Here is a 24,282-nt window from a genome sequence, read left to right on the forward strand (position 1 = left end):
CAACGGTATCTCACTTGACATGTGTCCGTTAGCTGTAATATGGGCCAACGGATACGTGTATAAGAGGCGCACCCAAGTGCAAAATTTCGGACCGAATCCCAGATGTGGGAGGACCGCGAATAGGTACGCCATTCTACCATATCGAAGGCCATCTTCGCATCTAGAGACAAAATCACTGCAGGTTCCGACAAAGACGGCACCCTTGCCATCACGCCATGTAATCGCCTGAAGTTGAGTGCCGTGTTCCTGTTAGGCATGAAGCCTGACTAATCTGGGTGTATTAAGTGTGGTAAATATGTCATCAATCTATTGGCTAGTAGCTCAGCCAGAATTTTGGCATCAGCATTTAGCAAAGATATGGGGCGGTATGAAGTGCACTCAGTTGCGGGCTTACCAGGCTTTGGAATTGCCACTATTGTTGCTATTCTTTGGTCTAATGGAAGTTTGCCCTTCTGTAGGCTGTTGTTGTACATTGCTCTCATATGTGGGCAGACAGTTTCTGCCATTTGTTTATACATTCCACCGGGATCCCATTGGGTCCCGGTGCCTTGCCAGACTGCAGTGACCTGACTGCCAATTGCAACTCCTCGTCCGTGAGATCAGCCTCAAGTTTTATAGTATCCTCCTGAGTTAACCTTGGCTTCTCTACTTGTAGTAAAGACTCTGCTACCTCTGTGTCCGTTACGTCCGAGGTTGGTGTGTATACTTTACGAAAATAGTCAGCTAAAATGTTCACTATTGTCTCTGGGTCCGACACTAGTCGTCCTCCTGCATTTCGTATCTGCTGTATCCCTTTAGAACTTGTCTCTCTCCTGTCTAGCCATGCCAGCAGTTTCCCAGCTTTGTCTCCTACATCGTAGATTTTGTGTCTTGTTCTTGCTAGGTTAGCTATCGTTCTTTCGTGCAAGTAACCCCTATGTTGTTGCTGTCTGAGGTGCAGTGTGTGTGCCGTTTCTGGTGTAGGATCTGCTGAATGCCGTGTGTCAGCTGCCTGCAGTGCCAGTTCTAAGTCCAAGAGTTCCTTCTGCTTCTCCCGCTTATGCCCCCAAGATGGATGCTATTGCGTGTTCTCTAAGTATGGTCTTGTATGCCTCCCAAACTATTGAAGGTGAGCGAACCGAACTAGTGTTTTCCTGAAAAAAATGCTTTGTGACTTTACGGAGGTCCTTCTTTATATGAGGGACGTGTAAGTATCTAGTCCGAATGGGGTATATTCTCCGCCGAGTTTTTTGGCAGTAAGTGAAAGTTAACAGCACAGGGGAATGATCAGAGATACCCCTCGGTTTAATTTCCACTCCTTTGATGTTATGTAGGGTGGCCTCAGTCATCATAAAGTAATCCAATCTAGTTAGGCTATTATGTACAGTTGAATGGTATGTGTATTGTCGTTCTGTTCGGTGTGAGTGCCTCCATACATCTATAAGCCCTATTGCGTCAGTGAAACTTCGTTAATGTGAGGTCGCTTGTGTTGGTGGCCTAGCCGGGTATTTGTCGACAGTGGCGTCCATCATTGCATTAAAGTCTCCTCCAATGATAAGGTCCCCCTCCGGCAGTGCCAGCAAGAAGTCGCTAAGCGCTGAGAGCGCCAACTTGTGAAGTGCGGGATGGTACGTATACTGATACTACATTAAGGAGTCTTCCCTCCCACTGACCCTGAACTGCTGCAAACCTTCCCTGGTCGTCTGCCTTGGTCTGTAGAACCAAGCAGGGAGAATTTTTCCGCACCAGGATGCCCGTCCCCCTGGAGCCAGACGAGAACTCGGAGTGTATTACCATTTTATATCCCCCTCTATCCAATGCCTTACACATCGTCCCTATGAGATGTGTTTCTTGCAGGAGAGCCAGCGCGGGGCCATGCCACTTGAGGGCCTGCAGTACCAGACCCCTCTTGGTCCTGTCCACCAGGCCTCGGACGTTCCACGTTACCGGCTTCAGAGGGGTTATCAGTGTTTCTTGGGACATTTTCGGGGTGCTATCAGCCTGTGAACCTATCGCCATGAGTAAATGCGTGCCCCACTGTCACAGTTAAGGATCTGCCATTCGATCGGTGTTCTGCCCTATCAACATTGCCATCAAAAAATAAAACAACATTAAACAAACTACAAACTTCCTCACCCTGGGTCCCTCCCACCCTCCCTGCCTCCCTGCCTAACAGACTTACAACCACCCGCCACTCCAACTTAGCAGAGTGCTTCTTCCCAACCCAAACCATGTTACTTGCTTGTTTGGGGTAAAGGGTCCAATAGGAGCAGCAGCCCTTCCTGCCCTCCAAGGCCCGCCTTAGTCCAGTATCCATAGCAGGTCCGACGGTGTTCGTCCATGTATTTATTGAATTTACCGGGAGTCATATGAGTATTGGTGTTATCCATGGTTATCAACTTCTGCTTCCAGATCTGGCGAATGTTCCGAATCTAGGCGTCTTGATGCTTGACTTCCTGAATCTTTCTCTCCATCTCGGCGGCGGTGAGTCCTGTTCCCACGACTGGTGTTATCCACTGGCCTCCAACCTTCGAGCCAATCGTGTGCCGCTTCTGGCGTCTCAAAGAACCATGTCTTTCCTTCAGTTACCAGTCTGAGCCTTGCGGGAAATAGCATGGAGTAAGTCAATTCCTGTGTTCGCAATGCTTTTTTAACCTCCAGAAAACTTAGCCTACGTCGAGAGACCGCTGCCGTGTAGTCCGGGAAGAAGGTCATTGTGGAATTATGAATCCGTATTGGCGGGGAGACTCTCGTCGTCTGCAGGATTACATCTCTGTCTCTAAAATTGAATAGTCTGGTGAGTACTGGTCTTGGGGCGCTCCCGGTTTGGGCCTGCCACCGGGAACCCTATGGGCTCTTTCCACCGAAAAGAAGCTGGAGAGTCCCTTGGGTTGCAGTCTTGTCTTCACCAGCTCTTCCACATAAAGGTCCATTGATTGAGCGCCTTCACTCTCCGGAGTACCGAGAATGCGTACGTTGTTCTGTCGCGAGCGTCCTTCTTGGTCGTCGAGTTTCTCTGTGAGTAGCTTGTTTTCCGTATCCAGGTGGGAAATGGCTGTCTGTAGCTCTGATGTATCCGCCACTAGTGATTTGGTGACTATTTCCACTTCCTTGACTCTGTCCGGCATTTTGTGAAAGTTCGCACGTAGCAGGGAGATGTCTGTGGAGATCGTCCCCACTGTGGTTTGAACATTCGACAAGGCCTTCATAATGTCCTCAAGTGTAACCTTCTTCGCCCCTTCACTATTCGCCCCTTTGCCTGTGTATGTGCGCCCCTCTGGCTGTGGCTGAGAACCTTTATCATAGGCATATTTGTCTAGCTTGGCTTGTGTCATTTGATTCCGTGCGCCCCTTCCCGACATGGTGCCAACAAAGGTGGGCTGGGCAACTCACTATGCAGTGGCAGTCTCTCTCTTGGTTATGGTCCTTATAAGTTGTTGTGTGTCGGGCGTTATATTGGCCCCGGCTCAACAAGTAATTGGTTAAGGATGCGTGCACGCCACTGTCCCAAAGTTTATGGTGTTCACTAGTTCGTCGCTATATTAGGCGCTTGTTCCTTTCTTTGGCTGGCTTCACCCGTCCAGCCGGGGTTGTCTCTCTCGCTCTCACCACGTGCACCGCCTACAGGTTCGTCTTGCGTTCAGATTGTCACCCCTCATGTGGAGGGGGGGACCTTAACTCTCCCACCGGCTTACAGATCACCCCTGTAATCGTAGGGAGTCTTGTGCCTCAGTACCCCTGATGTGGGCGATTGCTATAGTCCTCCGGGGCTCGGGTTCCCGGTTGTTGTACTCTGGGCCTCACTGCGTCTGTATCCTTTCCCACGCCGCCGTCCCTTCTCCACTGATTGCCTCGGGGCTCCCGTGATGTGCCTTCCTCTAGTCGTGTTCCGCCATACCCATGCCTTTTTTTTGGGTCTTGGGCCACCTATGCCCCGGTCTCTGCAAGCGTGGGCAGGTCGCCACTGGTTGCCCTCCGAACCTCACAGGCAAATTTCCAACCATTCGGGGAGGTGGTGGGTGAGGTTGCGGCAAATTGTACCTCCTCACTGGCGGTATGAGTGCAGTGCCAGGTTTCCAAAAGTCACTTGCCTTAGGTCCCAGCAGATCGGCCCGCACGGCGGCCCAACGGGACTCTATCTTCTCGCCGTTAAGTTGTCTCTGGGCCCCACCGCATCTGTGTCAGGTTTCTCGTTGCTTTGCCCGCAGCACCGGTCGCTGCCGAATCCCCGCAATGTGTTCTGTCCGCAGTTTTGCGGCGTGTGTCCTCCGCCACCGGCCTGTTGCTCGCCGCACTCCACCTCACCCACGCCTTGCCTCCAGGCCTCTTTCTACTTTACGTCCCGGTCTCAACACCCTGAGCAGGCCGCCTCTGGTCGCGCACTGTTTCTGCCGTCTCCCGGCTTCGGTTTCTTTCTGGAGTTTTTCCGGTCATGGCCGCTCTGTCCCGGACCTCGGTCCAAGCCGCTGGAGCCTTGTAAAATCCCAGATTGACGTGAAGGGCTATACTGTCCCCGGAGCACTTCAGCTACGCAGCCATCTTGCTTGGCTGTTAGCCACGCCCCCCGCCCCCAGCACTCCCCCTTTCAATAAGTTGTTGCGGACCAGCAGCTCTCCGTTTTCAGAGCATCTGTTTCTGGCCAGGACAGCCGCGGTGAAGCGTTTGCCGCCACCCAGAGAACCAGATCAGGGCGGGCTTCCCGAATCCTCGGAAGAACCAGCATTTCTTTTGTTTTTGTAGACTTACGTAGTGTTAAGTAGACACAAGGGTATTGGGGTGCTTTGTATAAGCTCCAGTTGCATAACATAATGATATGTTTGTAGGCAGGAGTGCCATCGAGGTACAAGCTGCCTTTCATACAGCAAAGCAGAGCCTCCAAGCATGGCCCTGTCACCATACAATCAGAGGCCACCCAAGCCTATGAGGCTCCAGTCATCGGCCAAGCCCCTAGATCTGCTGGACCTGGAAAGGACTGGTGTGAGCACTCCCCCTTTCAATAAGTTGTTGCGGACCAGCTGCTTTCCGTTTTCAGAGCATCTGTTTCTGGCCAGGACAGCCGCAGTGAAGCGCTTGCCGCCGCCCAGAGAACCAGATCAGGTCGGGCTTCCCGAATCCTAGAAAGAACCAGCATTTCTTTTGTTTTTGTAGACTTACATAGCGTGAAGTAGACACAAGGGTATTGGGGTGCTTTGTATAAGCACCAGTTGCATAACATAATGATATGTTTGTAGGCAGGATTGCCAGGTACACAGTCTAAGTATCGATTCCTAATTGTCGACCTACACAAATATCGAGTTGGAAATATCGAAGGTACAGAATTTCGATGTCAAGAATATCGTTGGACAGAATATCGGCCCTAAGGTAAGTAATATGGAATTTATTTATATCGATGTAAGTAATATCGAAGTTAGTAATATCGATAGCATATATATCGATGTAACTAATTTCGATGTTACTAATATCGATATTTGTATTATTTTTATGTATTTAATTATGTCTGTGTAATATGTTTTTGTTAAGTATTTAAATTTTTTTTAATTATATGTATATTATTAGTATATATTAATAATGTTATTTTTAAGTTAATTTTATGTTTTGGTACCGGAGAGGGTTGTGGGTTTATAGGGGAATAGGGTGGGAAGTAATTTAAATATAGTAAATTATTTAGTAATTTTTAGGAATTATAAATTAATTTTAGTTTTTATTTCTGTAGCGGGTTGCGGGTTTATAGTTGAATTGGGTGGGAAGTAATTTATTTGCAATTAATTAATGATTTATAATTTTTTTGTTATGGATAAATATTTTATTTATAATTAATTATTAATTGGCAATTCATTATTTAAATTGATAATTTATTTTTGTAATTGGTAATTAATGTTGTTAATTGTTATTTCATTTTTTTAATTGGTAATTCATGTTTGTAATTGGGAAATCATTTTTGTGATTGGTAATTAATTATTTAATTGGTTAATAATTTATTTTGATTATTGGCAATTAATATTTTTAATTGGTAATTATTTTTATTAATTGGAAAATATTTGTAATTAATTGGTAATCAATGTTTTATAAAAAGTATTATTTGGTATAAAAAATAATTTTGTTGTTTAATAATTTTTACATGTGAATTAATTTTAAATAATATTTTTTTGTAATGAAAAATATTTTATTGTTTAATATTTATTATTTGGTGAGTAATATTTATTAATGAATATGTATTGGTATTTGTTGTTAATTTATTGTTAATTAATTATTCAAATGTAATTGCTTTGAATAATTAATAATTGTTTGTAAATGATGTAGATTTATTTTAAAATTTAATTATACATTATTTTAAATATAAAAATTATTTATAAGTATGTTATATTTAAATTCTACACTGTCCAACGCTTTCCCTACTGTTCCACTTTCTGGAGTGAGAATAGTAATTTTTACCCCTACGCTATCCAACGCTTTCCCTACTGTTGTACCCTCTGGAGTTGGAATAGTAATTTTTACCCACCCGCTATCCATCGCCTTCCCTACTGCTGCACTCTCTAGAGTGGGAATAGTAATTTTTACCCCTACGCTATCCAACGCTTTCCCTACTGTTGCACCCTCTGGAGTTGGAATAGTAATTTTTACCCCTACGCTATCCAACGCTTTCCCTACTGTTGCACTCTCTGGAGTTGGAATAGTAATTTTTACCCCCACGCTATCCAATGCTTTTCCTACTGTTTCACTCTATGGAGTTGGAATAGTAATTTGTACCCACCCGCTATCCAATGCTTTCCCTACTGTTGCACTCTCTGGAGTGGGAAAAGTAATTTTTACCCCTACGCTATCCAATGTTTTCCCTACTGTTTCTCTCTATGGAGTGGGAATAGTAATTTTTACCCCTACGCTATCCAACGTTTTCCCTACTGTTTCACTCTATGGAGATGGAATAGTAATTTGTACCCACCCGCTATCCAACGCTTTCCCTACTGTTGCACTCTCTTGAGTGGGAATAGTAATGTTTACCCTTACGCTAGCCAACGCTTTCCCTGCTGTTGCACTCTCGGGAGTGGGAATAGTAATTTTTACCCCTACGCTATCCAACGCTTTCCCTACTGTTGCACTCTGTGGAGTGGGAAAAGTAATTTTACATTCTACGCTATCCAATGTTTTCATTACTGTCGTTTTTTTTGGACTTTAAATGGTAGTTTTATTTATTTATGTATTTAATATTTTTTGTATTATTTTAGATAATGTTGTATTTAATTAAGTTTAAAAATATTGAAAGTATATTTAATTGTTTTAATTTATTAAATATAATTGTTTATTTTTATTTGTTAATATTTTATGTGTGTAGCTATTTTTGTAATTTATAGTATATTTTAATAATTTATAAGTAATTAAAATCATTAATAAAATGTATTATTAAGTAACATATATATTATATGCTATGTTTATTTTTAATTAACGTTGTATTATTTAATAATTTTAAACATAATAGTAATTTTTACCCCTACGCTATCCAGCGCTTTCCCTACTGTTGCACTCTCTGGAGTTGGAATAGTAATTTTTACCCCTAGGCTATCCAACGTTTTCCGTACTGTTTCACTCTATGGAGTTGGAATAGTAATTTTCCCCCACCCGCTATCCAACGGTTTCCCTATTGTTGCACTCTCTGGAGTGGGAATAGTAATTTTTACCCTTACGCTATCCAACGCTTTCCCTGCTGTTGCACTCTCTGGAGTGGGAATAGTAATTTTTACCCCTACGCTATCCAACGCTTTCCCTACTGTTGCACTCTGTGGAGTGGGAATAGTAATTTTACATTCTACGCTATCCAATGTTTTCATTACTGTAGTTTTTTTTGGACTTTAAATAGTAGTTTTATTTATTTATGTATTTAATATTTTTTGTATTATTTTAGATAATGTTGTATTTAATTAGGTTTAAAAATATTGAAAGTATATTTATTTGTTTTAATTTATTAAATATAATTGTTTATTTTTATTTATGTTATTATTTTATGTGTGTAGCTATTTTTGTAATTTATAGTATATTTTAATAATTTATAAGTAATTAAAATCCTCAATAAAATGGATTATTAAGTAAGTATATATTATATGTTATGTTTATTTTTAATTAAAGTTTTATTATTCAATATATATTATTTATTAATTTTAAACATTATTAAATATGTTTAAATATGTTTATTTTATTTATAAGTATTATTTACTTTATTTTACTTTTTTTTAAAGAATAAAACAATATTTTTAATTACGATATTTTTAACATCTATATTTTGGTTTCGATATTTTTGTACTTACCATGTTGTAGATAGGGTGTCGATATACTTGCCTTCGATATTCCAGCGTCGATGTTTTGTAGGTCGATATTATGTCCGTCGATATTCTGTCAGAGATTCGGAGTGCCATTGAGGTACAAGCTGCCTTTCATACAGCAAAGCAGAGCCTCCAAACAAGGCCCTGTCACCATACAATCAGGGGCAGGCCAAACCTGTGAGGCTCCGGTCATCGGCCACGCCCCTAGATCTGGTGCATTTGACAGGCTGGTGTTTGTATGTGCCCCTACATCGCAGCCGTACTCCTTTCATGCCCTGAGTGAGTTTCATGTTTGTGATGCATACTTCAAATCTCCGAGGCTCCAGCCATCGGCCATGCCCTGGATCTGGTGCAGTGGATCTGCCGGTTGCCCAGTGCTGCGTCTAAGGCCACTGGCCCCCTTCCATGCCTCAAGAGAGCCGTTGTGAACCACCCTCCCCTCCCCAAAGGTGGCCCAAGCCCCTATGCCCTGCAAAACGTCCCTGCCTCCACATTCTTTAGGTATATCTTTAGGGCAGACCCCGAGAGGAGGTGGAGACTTTGTATTGCATTGCTAATTGAAATGGTGAATTTGTGACTTAAACTTCTTTTTTATGTGTCTTATTGCTACCCTTACTTTAACTGTGTGTTTTAACCGTAACCTTGAAATTATCTAGTCTGCACTAGAGTGTGATCTTTACTATAGGTAAATACAGATTGAGCTTTCCAATGTTTGAGAGTGTTTCGATGAGTAAAGCAACCTCCTTTTTTTTAAGTGGGACTTAGTGTTCTTGTGCAGCCCTCACTATTAATATATTATGATATAGTTATAGTTATAGTTATGATATACCAATGTTTCATTAGATGGAGAAGCCTTTACACAGCTGTGGTGTATTGCCATACTGCTCAACCACCCTGTAATTGTGGTACACAGTTTGATGATGATATTCTGCAATTGGTTGCTGAAACGGAGGTTGTGGGTCTGAAAGATGTCTACTTCCAATCTTAATTGAGTATAATATGGTGAGGAAAGGTCCGGGGTGATGGGACTGAGGCCACGTTATTTTGTGCTTCAGAAAGTGGAAAACGCTCAACAGCATGGCCCTTTATTCTGCCTAGGCGTTCCATCCCCTTTCACTCCTCAAATCTACTCATTAATTAGGGGTATATTCCAAACCAAGGGGCCGATTATGATCGCGGACGGACTTGCGTCCGTCCGCGATCATTGAGGAGGAGGGGACGTCCGCATGGGCTGCGGAGTCCCCTCCTGTGCGATTAGGATGTGACCGCCAGGGTGGCGGTCACATCCTCTATTTTTAACATTGCGGCGGGTATGGCTTCAAGCTGCACCCGCGGCAATGTTAAAAATGCACACATTGCATTTGCATGCAGAAAGAGGCAGGCACCGCGCGGTGCCTGCCGCTTTCTGCATACAAATGCAGGGGTGTACCATAGGTACCCCCCATGTGCAACCCCCACCCCCCCCTTCAGCTAGGGGGCCCGCAACGGGCCCCCGCAGTAAAGTTACACATGCTTTTCCATGGCAGAAAAGCCGCCGCGGAAAAGCATGTTTGCAGGCACATACTAATCTGGCGGACGGTGTCTGAGAGACTCCGTCACCAGATTAGTGCTTTTCCTCCGCGGTTGTAAGCCAACCGCGGAGGAAAAGCTGCGGACGGAAACCAGGACCCACCAGCCATCCTAATGTGGCGGTGGGTCTTTGGTGGGTCCGCTGCGGATTTTCCGCATCCTCCGGGCCGGCGGTGGCTTCCGCCGGCCCGGAGGATGCGGAAAATCCGCAATCATAATGAGCCCCTAAATGTAACCATTAATTAGGGGTATCTTCCAACTTCCATCCCCCTCCCCCTCCCCCACCACTAGTACTCTCCGTTCCATAAGAGGCTTCCAGTCAGACAGTGGTGGATCATTATGTGTCTGTTAGGAGCCTAAGATTATTTGTCCACTCAGTACTGTTCCTTTTAGAGACAAATATATGGTGCGTTCACTGACCTAGTGTTTGAATCTGAATTATCCATAGACTCCCAGTTGGAGCTCCTTATCGTCTGAACTATATTGTCAAAAAACAATGGTGAAACTAGTTACTCCTTATCTGTGGACCCTGTGTGCCTTCTCCTTTGCTCTCCCACAGGGACTGTTCTGACTGGTCGGTGTGTTAGCCATATTTTGACTGTGGGCCTGTTTTCTGCTCTGCCGGGCCAGGGTTCACTGGTAATTAAAATGATATTCCCACAAACATAGACTGCATCAAGCTCATGTCGATGCAGTCTTCCACACCTTGGAAAACACTTATACAACTGGTGCTCATATAAAGCGCTCTGTGACCAATGCTACTGTTCTTACTCGCCTTCCTGGTGCCTCACGCTGCTGTTCTCCTCACTCTCCTTCCTTCTGCATCATACTGCTCTGATCACTCTCCTTCCTTCTGCCTCACGCTGCTCTTCTCACTCTCCGTCCTTGTGTCTCAAGCTGCTCTACTCACTCTGCTTCCTTCTGTCACACTCTGCACTCTGCTATTCTCATTCTCCTTCCTGCTGCCTCACGCTGCTCTTCTCCTGCTCTCTGTCCTTGTGCCTCATGTTGCTATTCTCCTCACTCTCATTCCTTATACCTCATGCCGCACTCCTCCTCACTCTCCTTCCTTCTGCCTCATGCTGCACTTCTCGCTGTCCTTCCTTGTGTCTCACACTTCTCTTCTCCTCACTCTCTTTCCTTATTCCTCACGCTGCTCTTTAACTCCTCACACTTCTTCCTTGTGCCGCATGGTGCTCTTTTCACTCTCGTTCCTTATGCCTCATTATGCTTATTTCACTTCCTTTCTTGTGCCTCACATTGCTCTTGTTACTCTCCTTCCGCAAGCCTCACTTTGCTCTTCTCACCCTCCTTCCTTGCGCCTCTCACTGCTCTTTTCACGCTCCTTTGTGCGTCGCGCTGCTCTTCTCACTGTCTGTCCTTGTGCCTCACTCTGCTCTTCCCACTCTCTTCCCTTGTTCCGCACTCTACTTCTTCTTCTCCTACCTTGTGCCTCATGCTTTTCTTCTTCCCTCTCCTTCCTTGTGCCTCATGCTGCTCTTCTCCTCTTCACTCTCTTTCCTTGTACCTCACGCTGCTCTTCTTCTTTTCACTCTCCTTCCTTGTGCCTCACTCTGCTCTCCTCCTCGTGCCCCTGTTCTCAATCTCATGCTGCTGTTCTGACTCTCTGTACTTCTTTGTGTCTCACACTGCTCTTCTCACTTCCCTTCCTTGTGCATCACGCTGCTCTCCTCCTTGCGCCCCTGTTCTCAATCTCCTCCCTTGTGCCTCATGCTGCTCTCCACCTCACTCTCCTTCCTTGTGCCTCATGCTGCACTTATCGCTCTCCTTCCATGTAACTCACGCTTCTCTTCTCCTCACTTTCTTTCCTTATTCCTCATGCTGCTCTTTGACTCTTCACACTCCTTTTCACTCTGCTTCCTTATTAATCACACTTCTCTTCTCATTCTCCTTCCTTATGCCTCATAATGCTTTTTTTACTCCCTTCCTTGTGCCTCACACTACTCTTTTTACTCTCCTTCCACAGGCCTCACTCTGCTCTTCTCACTCTCCTTCCTGGTGCCTCACACTGCTCTTTTCACTCTTCTTCCTTATACCTCTCGCTGCTTTTCTCACTTTCTGTCCTTGTACCTCACTCTAATCTTCTCACTCTCTTTCCTTGTTCCTCACACTGCTCCTCACTCTCCTTCCTTGTACCTCATGCTGCTCTTCTCCTTACTCTCTGTCCTTGTGCCAAACGCTGCTCTACTTCTCCCTCTCCTTCCTTGTGCCTCATGCTTCTCTTCCTCCCTCTCCTTCCTTGTGCCTAACGGTGCTCTTCTCACTGTCCTTCCTTCTACCTCATGCTGCTATTCTCCTCTTTACTTTCCTTCCTTGTACCTCAGACTGCTCTTCTCCTCTTCACTCTCCTTTCTTGTGCCTCATGCTGCTCTCCTCCTAACTCTTCTTCCTTGTGCCTCATGCCCCTATTCTCACTCTCCGTACTTGTGCCTCATACTGCTCTTTTCCTCACTCTCCTTCCTTGTGCCTCACACTGCTCTTCTAACTTTCCTTCCTTGTGCCTCACGCTATTCTTCTCCTCACTCTCCTTCCTTTTGCCTCATGCTGCTGTCCTGACTCTGTCCTTTCTTGTGTCTCACACTGCTCTTCTCACTCTCCTTCCTTGGGCATCACAATGCTCCTCTCATTTGTTGTGCCTCATGCTGCTCTCCTCCTCACTCTCCTTCCTTATGCCACATGCTGCACTTCTCGCTCTCCTTCCTTGTGTCTCACACTTCTATTCTCCTCACTCTCTTTACTTATTCCTCATGCTGCTCCTTGACTCCTCACACTTCTTCCTTGTGCCTCACACTGCTCTTTTCACTCTCCTTATTAATCACACTTCTCTTCTCATTCTCCTTCCTTATGCCCCATAATGCTTTTTGTACTCCCTTCCTTGTGCCTCACACTGCTCTTTTCGCTCTCCGTCCTTGTACCTCAAGCTGCTCTTCTCACTCTCTGTCCTTGTACCTCACTCTGCTCTTCTCACTTTCTTTCCTTGTTCCTCATGCTGCTCCTCTCTCTCCTTCCTTGTTTCTCATGCTGCTCTTCTCCTTACTCTCTGTCCTTGTGCCTCATGCTTCTCTTCCTCCCTCTCCTTCCTTGTGCCTAACGGTGCTCTTCTCACTGTCCTTCCTTCTACCTCATGCTGCTATTCTCCTCTTTACTTTCCTTCCTTGTACCTCAGACTGCTCTTCTCCTCTTCACTCTCCTTTCTTGTGCCTCACACTGCTCTCCTCACTCTTCTTCCTTGTGCCTCATGCCCCTATTCTCACTCTCCGTACTTGTGCCTCATACTGCTCTTCTCCTCACTCTCCTTTCTTGTGCCTCACGCTGCTCTCCTCCCTCTTCTTCCTTGTGCCTCATGCCCCTATTCTCACTCTCCGTACTTGTGCCTCATACTGCTCTTCTCCTCACTCTCCTTCCTTGTGCCTCACGCTGCTCTTCTCACTTTCCTTCCTTGTGTCTCACACTGCTCTTCTCACTCTCCTTCCTTGTGCATCACAATGCTCTTCTCATTCGTTGTGCCTCATGCTGTTCTCGTCCTCACTCTCCTTCCTTGTGCCCCATGCTGCACTTCTCGCTCTCCTTCCTTGTGTCTCACGCTTCTAGTCTCCTCACTCTCTTTACTTATTCCTCATGCTGTTCTTTGACTCCTCACACTTATTCCTTGTGCCTCACGCAGCTCTTTTCATTCTCCTTCCTTATTAATCACACTCTCCCTTCTCATTCTCCTTCCTTATGCCTCATAATGCTTTTTTTACTCCCTTCCTTGTGCCTCACACTGCTCTTTTTACTCTCCTTATGCAGGCCTCACTCTCCTCTTCTCACTCTCCTTCCTGGTGCCTCACACTGCTCTTTTCACTCTCCTTCCTTGTACCTCACACTGCTCTCCTCACTCTCTATCCTTGTGCCTCACTCTGCTCTTCTCACTCTCTTTCCGTGTTCCTCACGCTGCTCCTCACTCTCCTTCCTTGTTCCTCATGCTGCTCTTCTCCTTACTCTCTTTCCTTGTGCCTCATGCTTCTCTCCCTCCCTCTTCTTCCTTGTGCCACACGCTGCTGTTCTCGCTGTCCTTTCTTGTGCCTCACGCAGCTCTCTTCCTCACTCTTCTTCCTTGTGCCTCATGCCCCTATTCTCACTCTCCGTCCCTGTGCCTCATACTGCTCTTCTCACTCTCCTTCCTTGTGTCTCACGCTGCTCTTCTCATTCTCCTTCCTTGTGCCTCACGCTTCTCTTCACCTCACTCTCCTTCCTTGTGCCTCATGCTGCTGTTCTGACTCTCTGTCCTTTCTTGTGTCTCACACTGCTCTTCTCACTCTCCTTCCTTGTGCATCACGATGCTCTTCTCATTCGTTATGCCTCATGCTGCTCTCCTCCTCACTCTCCTTCCTTGTGCTTCATGCAGCATTTCTCGCTCTCCTTCCTTGTGTCTCACGCTTCTCTTCTCCTCACTCTCTTGACTTATTCCTCATGCTGCTCTTTCTCTCCTCACACTTCTTCCTTGTGCCTTACGCTGCTCTTTTCATTCCCCTTCCTTGTGCCTCATAATGCTTTTTTCACTTCCTTCCTTGTGCCTCACGCTGCCCTTTTTACTCTCCTTCCGCAGGCCTCACTCTGCTCTTCTCACTCTCCTTCTTGGTGCCTCACACTGCTCTTTTCACTCTCCTTTCTTGTGCCTTACGCTGCTCTTCTCACTCTGTCCTTGTTCCTCATACTTCTCCTCACTCTCCTTCCTTGTTCCTCACACTGCTCTTCTCCTTACTCTCTGTCCTTGTGCCTCACGATGCTCTACTTCTAACTCTCCTTCTTTGTGCCTCATGCTAAAATACATTGTCATTTACTTTACAACACCAAAAGCTCCAACTCAAACAAATGCAAGACCTATTGCATTTCCAATGCTTGTTTGCCTTTATTTGTACCCTTAACCCCGTAGCCTACAGATCAGGCAACCTGCTTCTGACAAATGCAAGGAGAATTCTATGAAAATCTTGTTAGACAGAGGCAACATAAGGCAGGGGGAATGGTTCATTTCCGTTTTTCTTTCCTTTGTAGCTAATCATTTTTTAATAATTTTTTTTAAAAAGTGCTGTTGCGGAATTTTTATGTTTATGTTTGAACTAATATAATATTTCGACCAAACGTTTCAAACTTAAGTAAAATGGGGGAAAACATTGCAAAGGCATTGCTTGGAATTGTAGATTAAGATACATAGAAGTATTAAAATCACCCATGCTGTCCTTTCAGACACTACAGGAGACCTGCGAGACCGAAAATGCAGTGCTGATGTTGCAGCAAGCAATAAAGGAGAAAGAACTTCCCAAAAAAGTTGCGCAGACCTGCCTTGAAGAAAGAACAAAGCGTCCAAATGTAGAGCTGTGTCGGGATGTTCCCCAGCTTAAGTAAGTGCATGCCGAGTTTACTATGCGTTCCTTAGGCAGTATGTGACTGACGGCGTCCAGATTGAGAAACCTTTCCCATGCCTATTGACTTTAGGAAGGCGTCTAACTCGTGAGTAAAGTTATTAAAAAGTATATTTTCAGACAAGTGGTGGTTCTTTCATAATGGGCGTTTGGGCTGCGCCATCTGTGTTATGAACTTACCAGCCTTCTATTTTTAGATCTTTTTTTAAATCTTTTTATTTTGTAGGTGATAAATTGTAGGAAGGTAGGACCCTTCTGCATGGTTAACCCCACTTTTTGCTGGTGGCATTATGTTTTTCCTACTAGCCTGACTGGGATCCTGCTAATCAGGACACACGTCTCTGTGCCTTCTTCCTAAATTAAACATAGTGCGTACTTAAATACACTCCAGATTGGCTACTGGTGTACCCTTGTAAATCCCTCGTATGAGGTAACAAGGTACCCAGGGCATAGGTACATCAGGGGTCTTCCATGGGCTGAAGGATGTATCATGCCACCCATGAGAGACCACTCAAGTTGTGACTACAGGCCTGCCACTGCAGCATGTGCAAGCTGGGGCTAGCACCACTTATGACAGATATAGGTTTCCCTATATCTGAGGTCACTACACTTAAAACCTATAAGACACCCCTAAGGCAGGCCTTTCAATCCTGAAGACAGGGTGCTGGGTCCTACGTCTGAGGGTGCCCCTGCATTAGCGGGGCACCCCTACAACCTTCATAGCCTATTCTCCCGGGTTGTAAGTGCATCTGCCATTACAACATACAGAGTGGCCATGTGTCATTACGCGATGGCCATCTCTTAACTGGCTGTAACGAACCCTGTCATTTTTGGTATCAAACATGTTGGAAATATACCCCCACACCGAATCTTAGCCCCACACTGGAAACAGTGTGGGAGGTATGATTCCATGCACTGTAAAGCTCGTCCAGAATGCCCTCAGTGCTCCCGGTACCATTCTTCTGGAACCGGACAGCAAGCTAGGGCAGCTGCCGACTAGAAACACTTTTCTGCCCACCTACTGCTGAGCTAAGCACAAGCAGGGGAAGGCAGAAGAATATATATCCTGCCACTGGGAGGTGTGACCACCTCCCAAACAGAGTTTAGTGTATTGTGGCAGTGCCGTTGCAACTGCTTGAAGGGCACATTTGGTGGTGCCCTCCTTGTATACTCCAGTTCAAACCAGTTCAGGGAGCCGTTAGCTCTCGCTCTGGTGTGAAACTGGATGCAGGATATGGGAGTATCCTCCCAACTCAGGGCTTAAAAAATCATTTAATTTTCACTAGACCTGCAAGTCTAGTAACCTAAAATAAAATACTCAACCTAACTGAAATGCACTTGACCTCAGTTTCTGTAAGCGGAGCAAATGAGACAAGTTATCAAGATTTAAAGGCATTTTTCTTGCTTATTCACTTTGTGAGCGATAAAGATGCCTTTAAGTCTTTCTATCTTGTCACATTTCCTCTGTTTTCAGAGACTGAGGTCAAAAGTCAGTTTGTCTTCCTACTCGCCAGAAAGGGCGAGTAGGACCTAAAAATAGCTCGCCCTAATTGAATCTGGCTCACAGATGCGAGCAGGCGAGTGGATTTTTCGAGCCATGCAACTGTCCAGGCCCTCCTCTGGGAGGGACCCCTGCATCGTCCCAACCCTTTCCTAAGGGTACTTAAGGGCTTACCTGTGGATGGGTCCCTAGATTAGTCATGGGACAAGATTCAGATTACATACCAATTAAACTTTTACCATCTGGTCCCTCTGGGCTACGCTGGACTTTGCTTTGGGAACCAAGACTGCACCTGGAAAGATTCCTGCTGTTTCAGGTCTCATCGTCCTGCTGGACTTCTGCAATGTCTGTGCCCGTGCTCCATACAGGTCCTTCACCAGGCCAGTGAACATCCAAGAAACCAGAAGGAATCTCCCTTGGGGTGAAGGAGTCACTCCCCTGCATCTGCAGGCACTGCAACACAGCTGACCAGTCTGCTGATCCTGGGCTCCCACCGACTCCTAAAGGCTCAGCAACACAGGTGGTGGTTCTGCAACTCCCTCAGGGCTTGCACTGTTTTCATACCGAGTTTGAGGCCAGTATCCCTCGTCGGAACCGCTAGAATAGAACCCCTGTGCACCGCATCGACTTGCAGTTGCAAAGGCTTGTTGTCTCTCTCCTCCAGAGATCTCAGGGCTCCAAGAAGCTCCATCGTCAAGCAACTCCTACAGCCAAGATCTTTGCCCTCACCGCTTCCTCTGCATTGTGGACCTTCTTCGTTGGTGAGCTGCTCGTGGTCCTCTTGCGGCCCGTGGGTCCTCTTGAGGGTCTTCATTGGCTCCAGGTGGCTCCCCTGCTTGCTCGGAGCCTGCTCCGACTTACCTGGACGTGGTGAGTCGCTTGGACCTTGTTGGTCCCAAAACTGCACTACTTTGTTTGCTGCTGCCAAGGCTTGTTGGTGCCCCTGCCGGACTCTGACCCCTTGGCTCTCGACATCCAATGTGGGACTTCTCGTTAACAGCTCCTGGTCTTCTACAGCGTCGCCTGATCTGCACAGCTGCAACCCAAAGGGCACCGTCAACCTCTCCTGCATCTCTGACCTTGGTGGGCATACATCATCCGTGCCTCCTGGTCACTCCTGAGTGGCATAGACTCTGTCCCCTCTGCTTGCAGGTTCTTCCCACCTTGCATCCACCTTTGGGTTCCAAAGGACTCCTTCGTCTTGTTCTCCAGAGGCATCTTTCTTGAAGTCCTCCATTGTGGTCTACTGCAGTTTCGGATGTCGGTTGACACTTATGCACCCAGCTTTCCTGGTGTAGGTATCCATGTTCCTGGGGTATCCGCGGGTGGGGTGACTCTCCAGCCTTCCATCTTCCACTGGGTTTCTTCAGGGTCCACTGGAAAGGGTCCTTTTTCTTTAAAATTGCAACTGTGACTTACCCATAGACTTCCATTGAGTACGCTGCTGTGCTCCCACTTTATACACGGCCTCCATGGGGTTCCTAGTTATTCACCTTGGGTGGTTCCTTGGGTCCCCGACTCTTCTACATCTACTGGGTCCATTCTTGACTTGAGGTGTGGTTCGCGTGCCACTATTTTAGTATATGGTTTGGTCTCCCCTTGGAGACCCCTGTGTATTTGTGCTACTTACGTTCTCTATTTCCTAGGTATTGCGTTTGTATCTCCGGGAAGGAGATAATACAATGCGTTAGTGAGTGTTTGTGATAAAATACATATTTGTATATACACTGTGTGATTCTTTTTCACTTAACCCATGCCATAGGAGTAAGTACTGGTAAAACAAGCAGCTTTACACTCTTTCTGTACTAAGCCTGAAGGCTGGACTCCACAGCTACCACTTAAAGAGCTTTCTAAGGTTGTCTAAGACAACTAAAATCCCCATAAGGGTTGTCTGGATTGGTGCAGGGTGCTACACTTACACAAGTGAGCACCATATACCAGCCCAGCTTCTCACACAAGTACATACATATATTTAAACCATAACTTCAGTCTCATAAAACAAAGTCACCAATGACAGAATCCAAACATCCCCGGTGTACCGTATTGGAGTTCATAAATAATGTTGATGCTCCATGAAACCTATCATCACCTCAGATCCCAGAAACAAGGACAACATAGTATATTCCCGTCTAGGGAAGACCCCTGTTCTCAAAAGTGTCAACATCACCGACGGACATTGGTGTGGAGTCATGTGCAGTGTCCCAGATATCTAACCAATAGTATCGTTTCTAGGGACATCAGACTTTATAGAATTTTCTGGGGCAGCCCCTGCTCAGATACATACGTTCAGCGGCCATATAAAGATGCATCCCCTTGTCCATTCCTGTATCATGGGATTCTTCCCCACTCCCCATTGTTTGGCCACATCTCGCTTTGCCAGAGCCATACCCAGTGAGGCGAAAAGTTATTGGGCCCTATTAATGTCAACCTTGCTCGGTATCCCCAGGAGGATAAAGCCAGTGTTCAATGGCAGTGACACCCCCAGTATCGTCCCCAACACTCTAATTATAGCCTCCCAATAGGCTTGTATAGTGGGGCAAGCCCATATAGTGTGATCGAAATTGCCATTAATCTTTATAGTTAGGACAGTATGGTGTCTTCGACCTTCCCATCTTATGTAGTTTCTCCCTGTCATAGTATAGTATGTGTAGGATTTTATATTAGTGTAAAAACACGAGAGCGACCCCTGGTTACCAAGAGTTAGGGTACTGTAATCAATCTTAAAAAAAGACAACTACTTTTGGCAATAGTCTAATACATTCCTATATATACTCGATAGACATAAACAATCATACTATAGCACTTCACCAGTCTGGAAAAGGAAAGGCAGAAATGTGCATATATATAAAAACCAATTTTTTAAATAATTAAAACATCATCAGAATATACATTACATAGTTATTCACAATAGTAAAAAAATATATAAAACAATAATATACAATTTTAAAAAGACATCAGAGAGAGATAAAATTGTGGACTTTATGTTGTATTCTAGGTTTCATGTTATGTATCTTTAAAACACTTGCTTGCAGCTGCCACTGTATTTATGATGTCACTGCATCTAGTCTATTGTAGAATGTTATGTTTCAACGCTGTGAGCCAACTGATTTTGGGACAGATGTGACCTGCAGGTGATGAGCTGTGTAGTGTTTATTCCATTAAAACTCAAATTGATGAAGTATCCAGTCTCCTGAGATTACTACAAAATGTGGCGACGAGGACCTACACAGCTGAACCCACGCATCAATCTCTTTTTCATTTCAAGAAGAATACTAGAAGATTTATCATCTGCATCAACTGTCACTTCCACTTCTACCACCTATTTCATCAATGAGCTCAATCTTTACTTGTGGATTTTAGCATCGGATGGCAACTGATTCAAAGAACATTTTGTGACAGCTCTTCAACATTGAGATAAGTCTATTTTTTTTCTATTACCATTATTTTCAAGTAATGGTAATATTACCCACTCTTACTGTCGCTGTTTATGAAGCCATTTCTTCTTCAAAACCGACATGAGTTAAGAGCAATTATCTTTAATGGCATGTATCTACTTGTGGTTATTGTCCTCTGAATCAGCGCGTGTTTTATGGATTTCTTTTTCCTGATACTGCGACTGTTGAGGCTTCCACAACGCGCTTCGTAAACTGCTTACAACCTGGCTCGCATCAATTTATTTATGGAACACGCATCAATTTAATTAGTTTTTAAATATAAACTCACTTAACTGTGGCTGTTGCTGTTGCTCCTCGCGCGTCAGCTTGGTATTATTCTATCTTATTGGCTCGAGACTTCAGCGTGATCTCGCGCAGTACCACAAGCTTTGAACACTTCCTCTTTGATTGTATTTTGCCAACCACAACGTTGCCAATCACGTATTCCTGCGGATGTAGAACGTCATCCAGCGCTGTTGCCAACCACGTTTTTATTCTTTTACGTTGCCAACCACGTTCTGCCTGGAATTCTAAAGTTTGTTCTGCATTGTGTCTTCTTGACATTCACAACGTCATAATAACCTTTAGCTCTGCGCTCTCGTCAACATTCTTTTCTACGAGTGTCACAATGCTGCCTCAGCAAACAAAGGATTGCTCAGTTTGCTGAACTAATGATGTCATAAAACTTTCCTGGAATCATCTACTAATCTTTCTATTGTCTTCAGGGACATCATCACAAAGCATTTTTTTTCTCTCAATTCATTTTCCTCACAAATTTATTTACATCTGGAAAGAATTTTGTTGGATATTTTTTTTTGTTTTCAATTTTAACAGTGTTGTTACTCAAGACAGTATTTTGCTACAAGGTACAAAGAAGTTACTTATTCTTCGGTGATTCACACACCTAGATTTTCACTATTGTGGATCTCAATCTACGGTGATTCACACACCTAGATTTTCACTGTTGTGTATCTTTATATTTTATTTATTCAAGTGGATTTGTACATTTCATTACTACTGTGAATTTCAAGTGTTTTTGTCTATTCATATCCTGATCACTTTCACCACCATTCTCCATTATTTTTTCTTTACAATCTATCAATGCCCCTCCTTCTTTCCTGGATACCCCAGGAGATCCTCCAGTGAAGTGTGATGTCTGGTTCAATGCCTTTGAGACATATCTTGGTGCCATAGGAGCTCTGAGATACCGTCCAGAGAGGATACCGTCCGCTTCTAGAGGATGCCGTTCGGCCTAGCCTCTGCTGCGTCAGTCTTCCAAAGGGTTATGCAAAACATGTTGAGGAATGTAGAAGGTAGCCTTGTTTTCCAGGATGATGTGGTGATCTATGCTAAAGATGAGGAGACACATGATGACATTATTAGAAAGGTTTTGGTGTTATTTAAAGAAAATGGAGTTGTACTAAAGACCGAGAAGTGCAAGTTCGCATGTAATGAGATAGAGTATCTTGGTCATTTGTTATCTCAAGAGGGTATCAAGCCAAGGCAGGGCCTGGTTGATGCTATCTTGAATGCACCTGTACCTAAAGACAAGACTGGAGTTAAATCACTATTAGGGCTGTTGGAATACTATTCAAGATTTGTGCCTAACTATGCATCCATGGTTAGACCAATTAGCAATCTCCTTAAGAACTCTAATAAATTGTCATGGTCACCAGACTGTGATCGAGCTTTTGTGGAAGTGAAGGATGCTCTAAAAAAAAGTGACGCGCTTGCACCATTTGATCCACCATGTTTCATAACTGTAGATGCCAGCAAGGTTGGTTTAGGAGCAATTCTCACACAAAGGTCTGGTAATAACAAGTACACAGTTGCGTTTGCATCTAGGGTTCTTAGAAGTGCTGAAACTCAATACTCTGTAATTGAAAAAGAATTGTTAGCCTGTCTCTGGGCTATCGATAAGTATCTCCCTTATGTTTGGGGAAGACACTTCAATTTAGTGACAGATCACAAGCCACTTGTCTCAATTTTGTCTTCTGGTCCAAGCAAATGTTGTACACCTAGAATTACTAGGATGGTCAGTAAGCTACTTTAATATCAAAATTGAAATCTCACACATTGCTGGTGGTAAGAACACAAGGGCCGAAATTTTATCACGTTTTCCTCAAAGTGGTGACCTTAGTGATGGAACAAGCTTTCAGGACTTAAATGAAGAGGATGAAGAAGATTGTTTTGTGGCATCTGTAGATATTCCTATTTTAGCGGTTGGGTCTGCAGAAGATAGGAGAGCATCTTTGGCGAAAGGCAGAGTTTTACAGGAAGTTTACATGTTTGTCAAAAATGGGTGGCCCAAAGAAAAGTCTTTGTCTTCTGAAATACAACCGTACTGGAAGGTTGAATCAGAGATTTCGATTGAGGAAGGTTTGATTATGAGATGTGAGAAGTTAAATCCACCTCATTCTCTTAGACCTATTATTGTCAAGGAAGCCCATGAGGGGCATTTAGGGACTTCCCTTACCACACGGCGAGTTAATCAAGATTTTTGGTGGCCCAGTATGGACAATGAGATCAAGACAATTATAGAAAATTGTCTGGTGTGTAGTTCTTCGGAGAAAACACTTTTAGGTTGTTGTTCCGCCTTTGTCTCCTATAGAGTGTCCATCTAGCCCATGGGTCAAAGTAGGTGTTGATATCATGGGTCCATATGAGGTTTTACCACGGGAATGACGTTTGTTTTAGTTTTGATGGACTACACATCCAAGTGGCCTGAAGTTAAGGTTGTCAGAGAAGCCAGTACTTCTAGTGTTATCAAATTTCTTAAAGAAGTGTTCTTGAGGGAACGGTTTCCACAGTTTCTTGTCTCAGACAATGGGAGTTTTGAGCAAGGAATTTCAAACCTTTCTTAAGTCCAGTGGTGTCAAACATCTTAGAAGCTCACTTTATTATCCACAGACCAATGGTCTCGTGGAGAGTATGAACAGGGTCATAGGTGATTGTGTTAAATGGGCTGTCAAAGGCAGGCATGATGTTTTTGCATCTCTTGAGAGCATGTTGTGGTTCTATAGAACTACCCCACATTCATCCACTAAGGTGTCTCCATTCGTAGTTTTGAGGGGGAGAAAAGCAAATACAGTTTTCGACCAGGATGGATGTGCAAGTGGGTTGACTCCACTGGTTAATGTTGAATCACTTTTAGAGACGGTTAAAATGAATTCAGAAGTCACACGAGAGAAAGAGAAAAAATGGTTTGACAAAAAAAAGGTGCCAAAATGGTTTCTCTGAGTGTTGGTGATTTTGTTAAAATTAGAAGTTCTGTACATACGAAGAAAGGAAAAGGTAAATTTAGTGAACCTATTGAGGTCACAAGAATTGGTAATAACCCTGTACAAGTAGAAGGCGGTTGTTGGTGGAATCTTTCCAAGGTGGTTAAAACAAAATGTTGTTCTTCCTTTGGTAATCAAAGTCCAAGTGGACAGGATGCTAACATTAATCCATCTGTTTTACAAAGGAGGAAAAGTACTAGAATTACAATTACCCCTCAAAGATTTTGTGATTAAACATTGTGTTACCTATGGAAACCTTGTTTTTTTTTAATGGAAGGAAAGTAAATATTACTTTACTTCTACTTCATCGTTATCTCTATACTGTGTTTTCATTTTGTATCTGGTTCTATTTCAGTTTTGTTAATAATTTTCATGCTATGTTTATATGTTCTTGGTTTTATTGTTTTTTGAAGAAAGGGAGGTATGTTGTATTCTAGGTTTCATGTTATGTGTCTTTAAAACACTTGCTTGCGTGTATTTATGATGTCACTGCATCTAGTCTATTGTAGAATGTTATATTTCAATGCTGTGAGCCAACTGACTTGGGGACAGATGTGACCTGCAGATGATGAGCTGAGTAGTGTTATTCAATTAAACTCAAATTGATGAATTTTCCAGTTTCCTGAAATTACTACACATACAAATTGATCATCAGCACTGGTTAGTCCAAGAGAGTCAATAGCAGTATTGGCACCATTTTGCTTTTTCCAATCAATACTATTTGATCTTTGGATGTAACCCCACAAGGATAAGCGTTGATGTGTTTCAGTGGTACCAAAGTCG

General features: G+C 44.2%; 1 protein-coding gene across 1 annotated transcript in view; it reads left to right on the forward strand.

The window, feature by feature from the left end:
• The window catches only part of TEKT5 (tektin 5), a 905,041-nt gene that overhangs the window by 875,472 nt on the left and 5,287 nt on the right, over positions 1–24,282 (forward strand). Inside the window, exon 6 of the mRNA XM_086939788.1 lies at positions 15,108–15,262. Coding sequence (XP_086795914.1) covers positions 15,108–15,262 — 155 coding nt within the window. The remainder of the gene's footprint in view (positions 1–15,107; positions 15,263–24,282) is intronic.

This window comes from Lissotriton vulgaris, chromosome 10, assembly GCF_964263255.1.
Source record: "Lissotriton vulgaris chromosome 10, aLisVul1.2, whole genome shotgun sequence".
NCBI lineage: Eukaryota > Metazoa > Chordata > Amphibia > Caudata > Salamandridae > Lissotriton > Lissotriton vulgaris.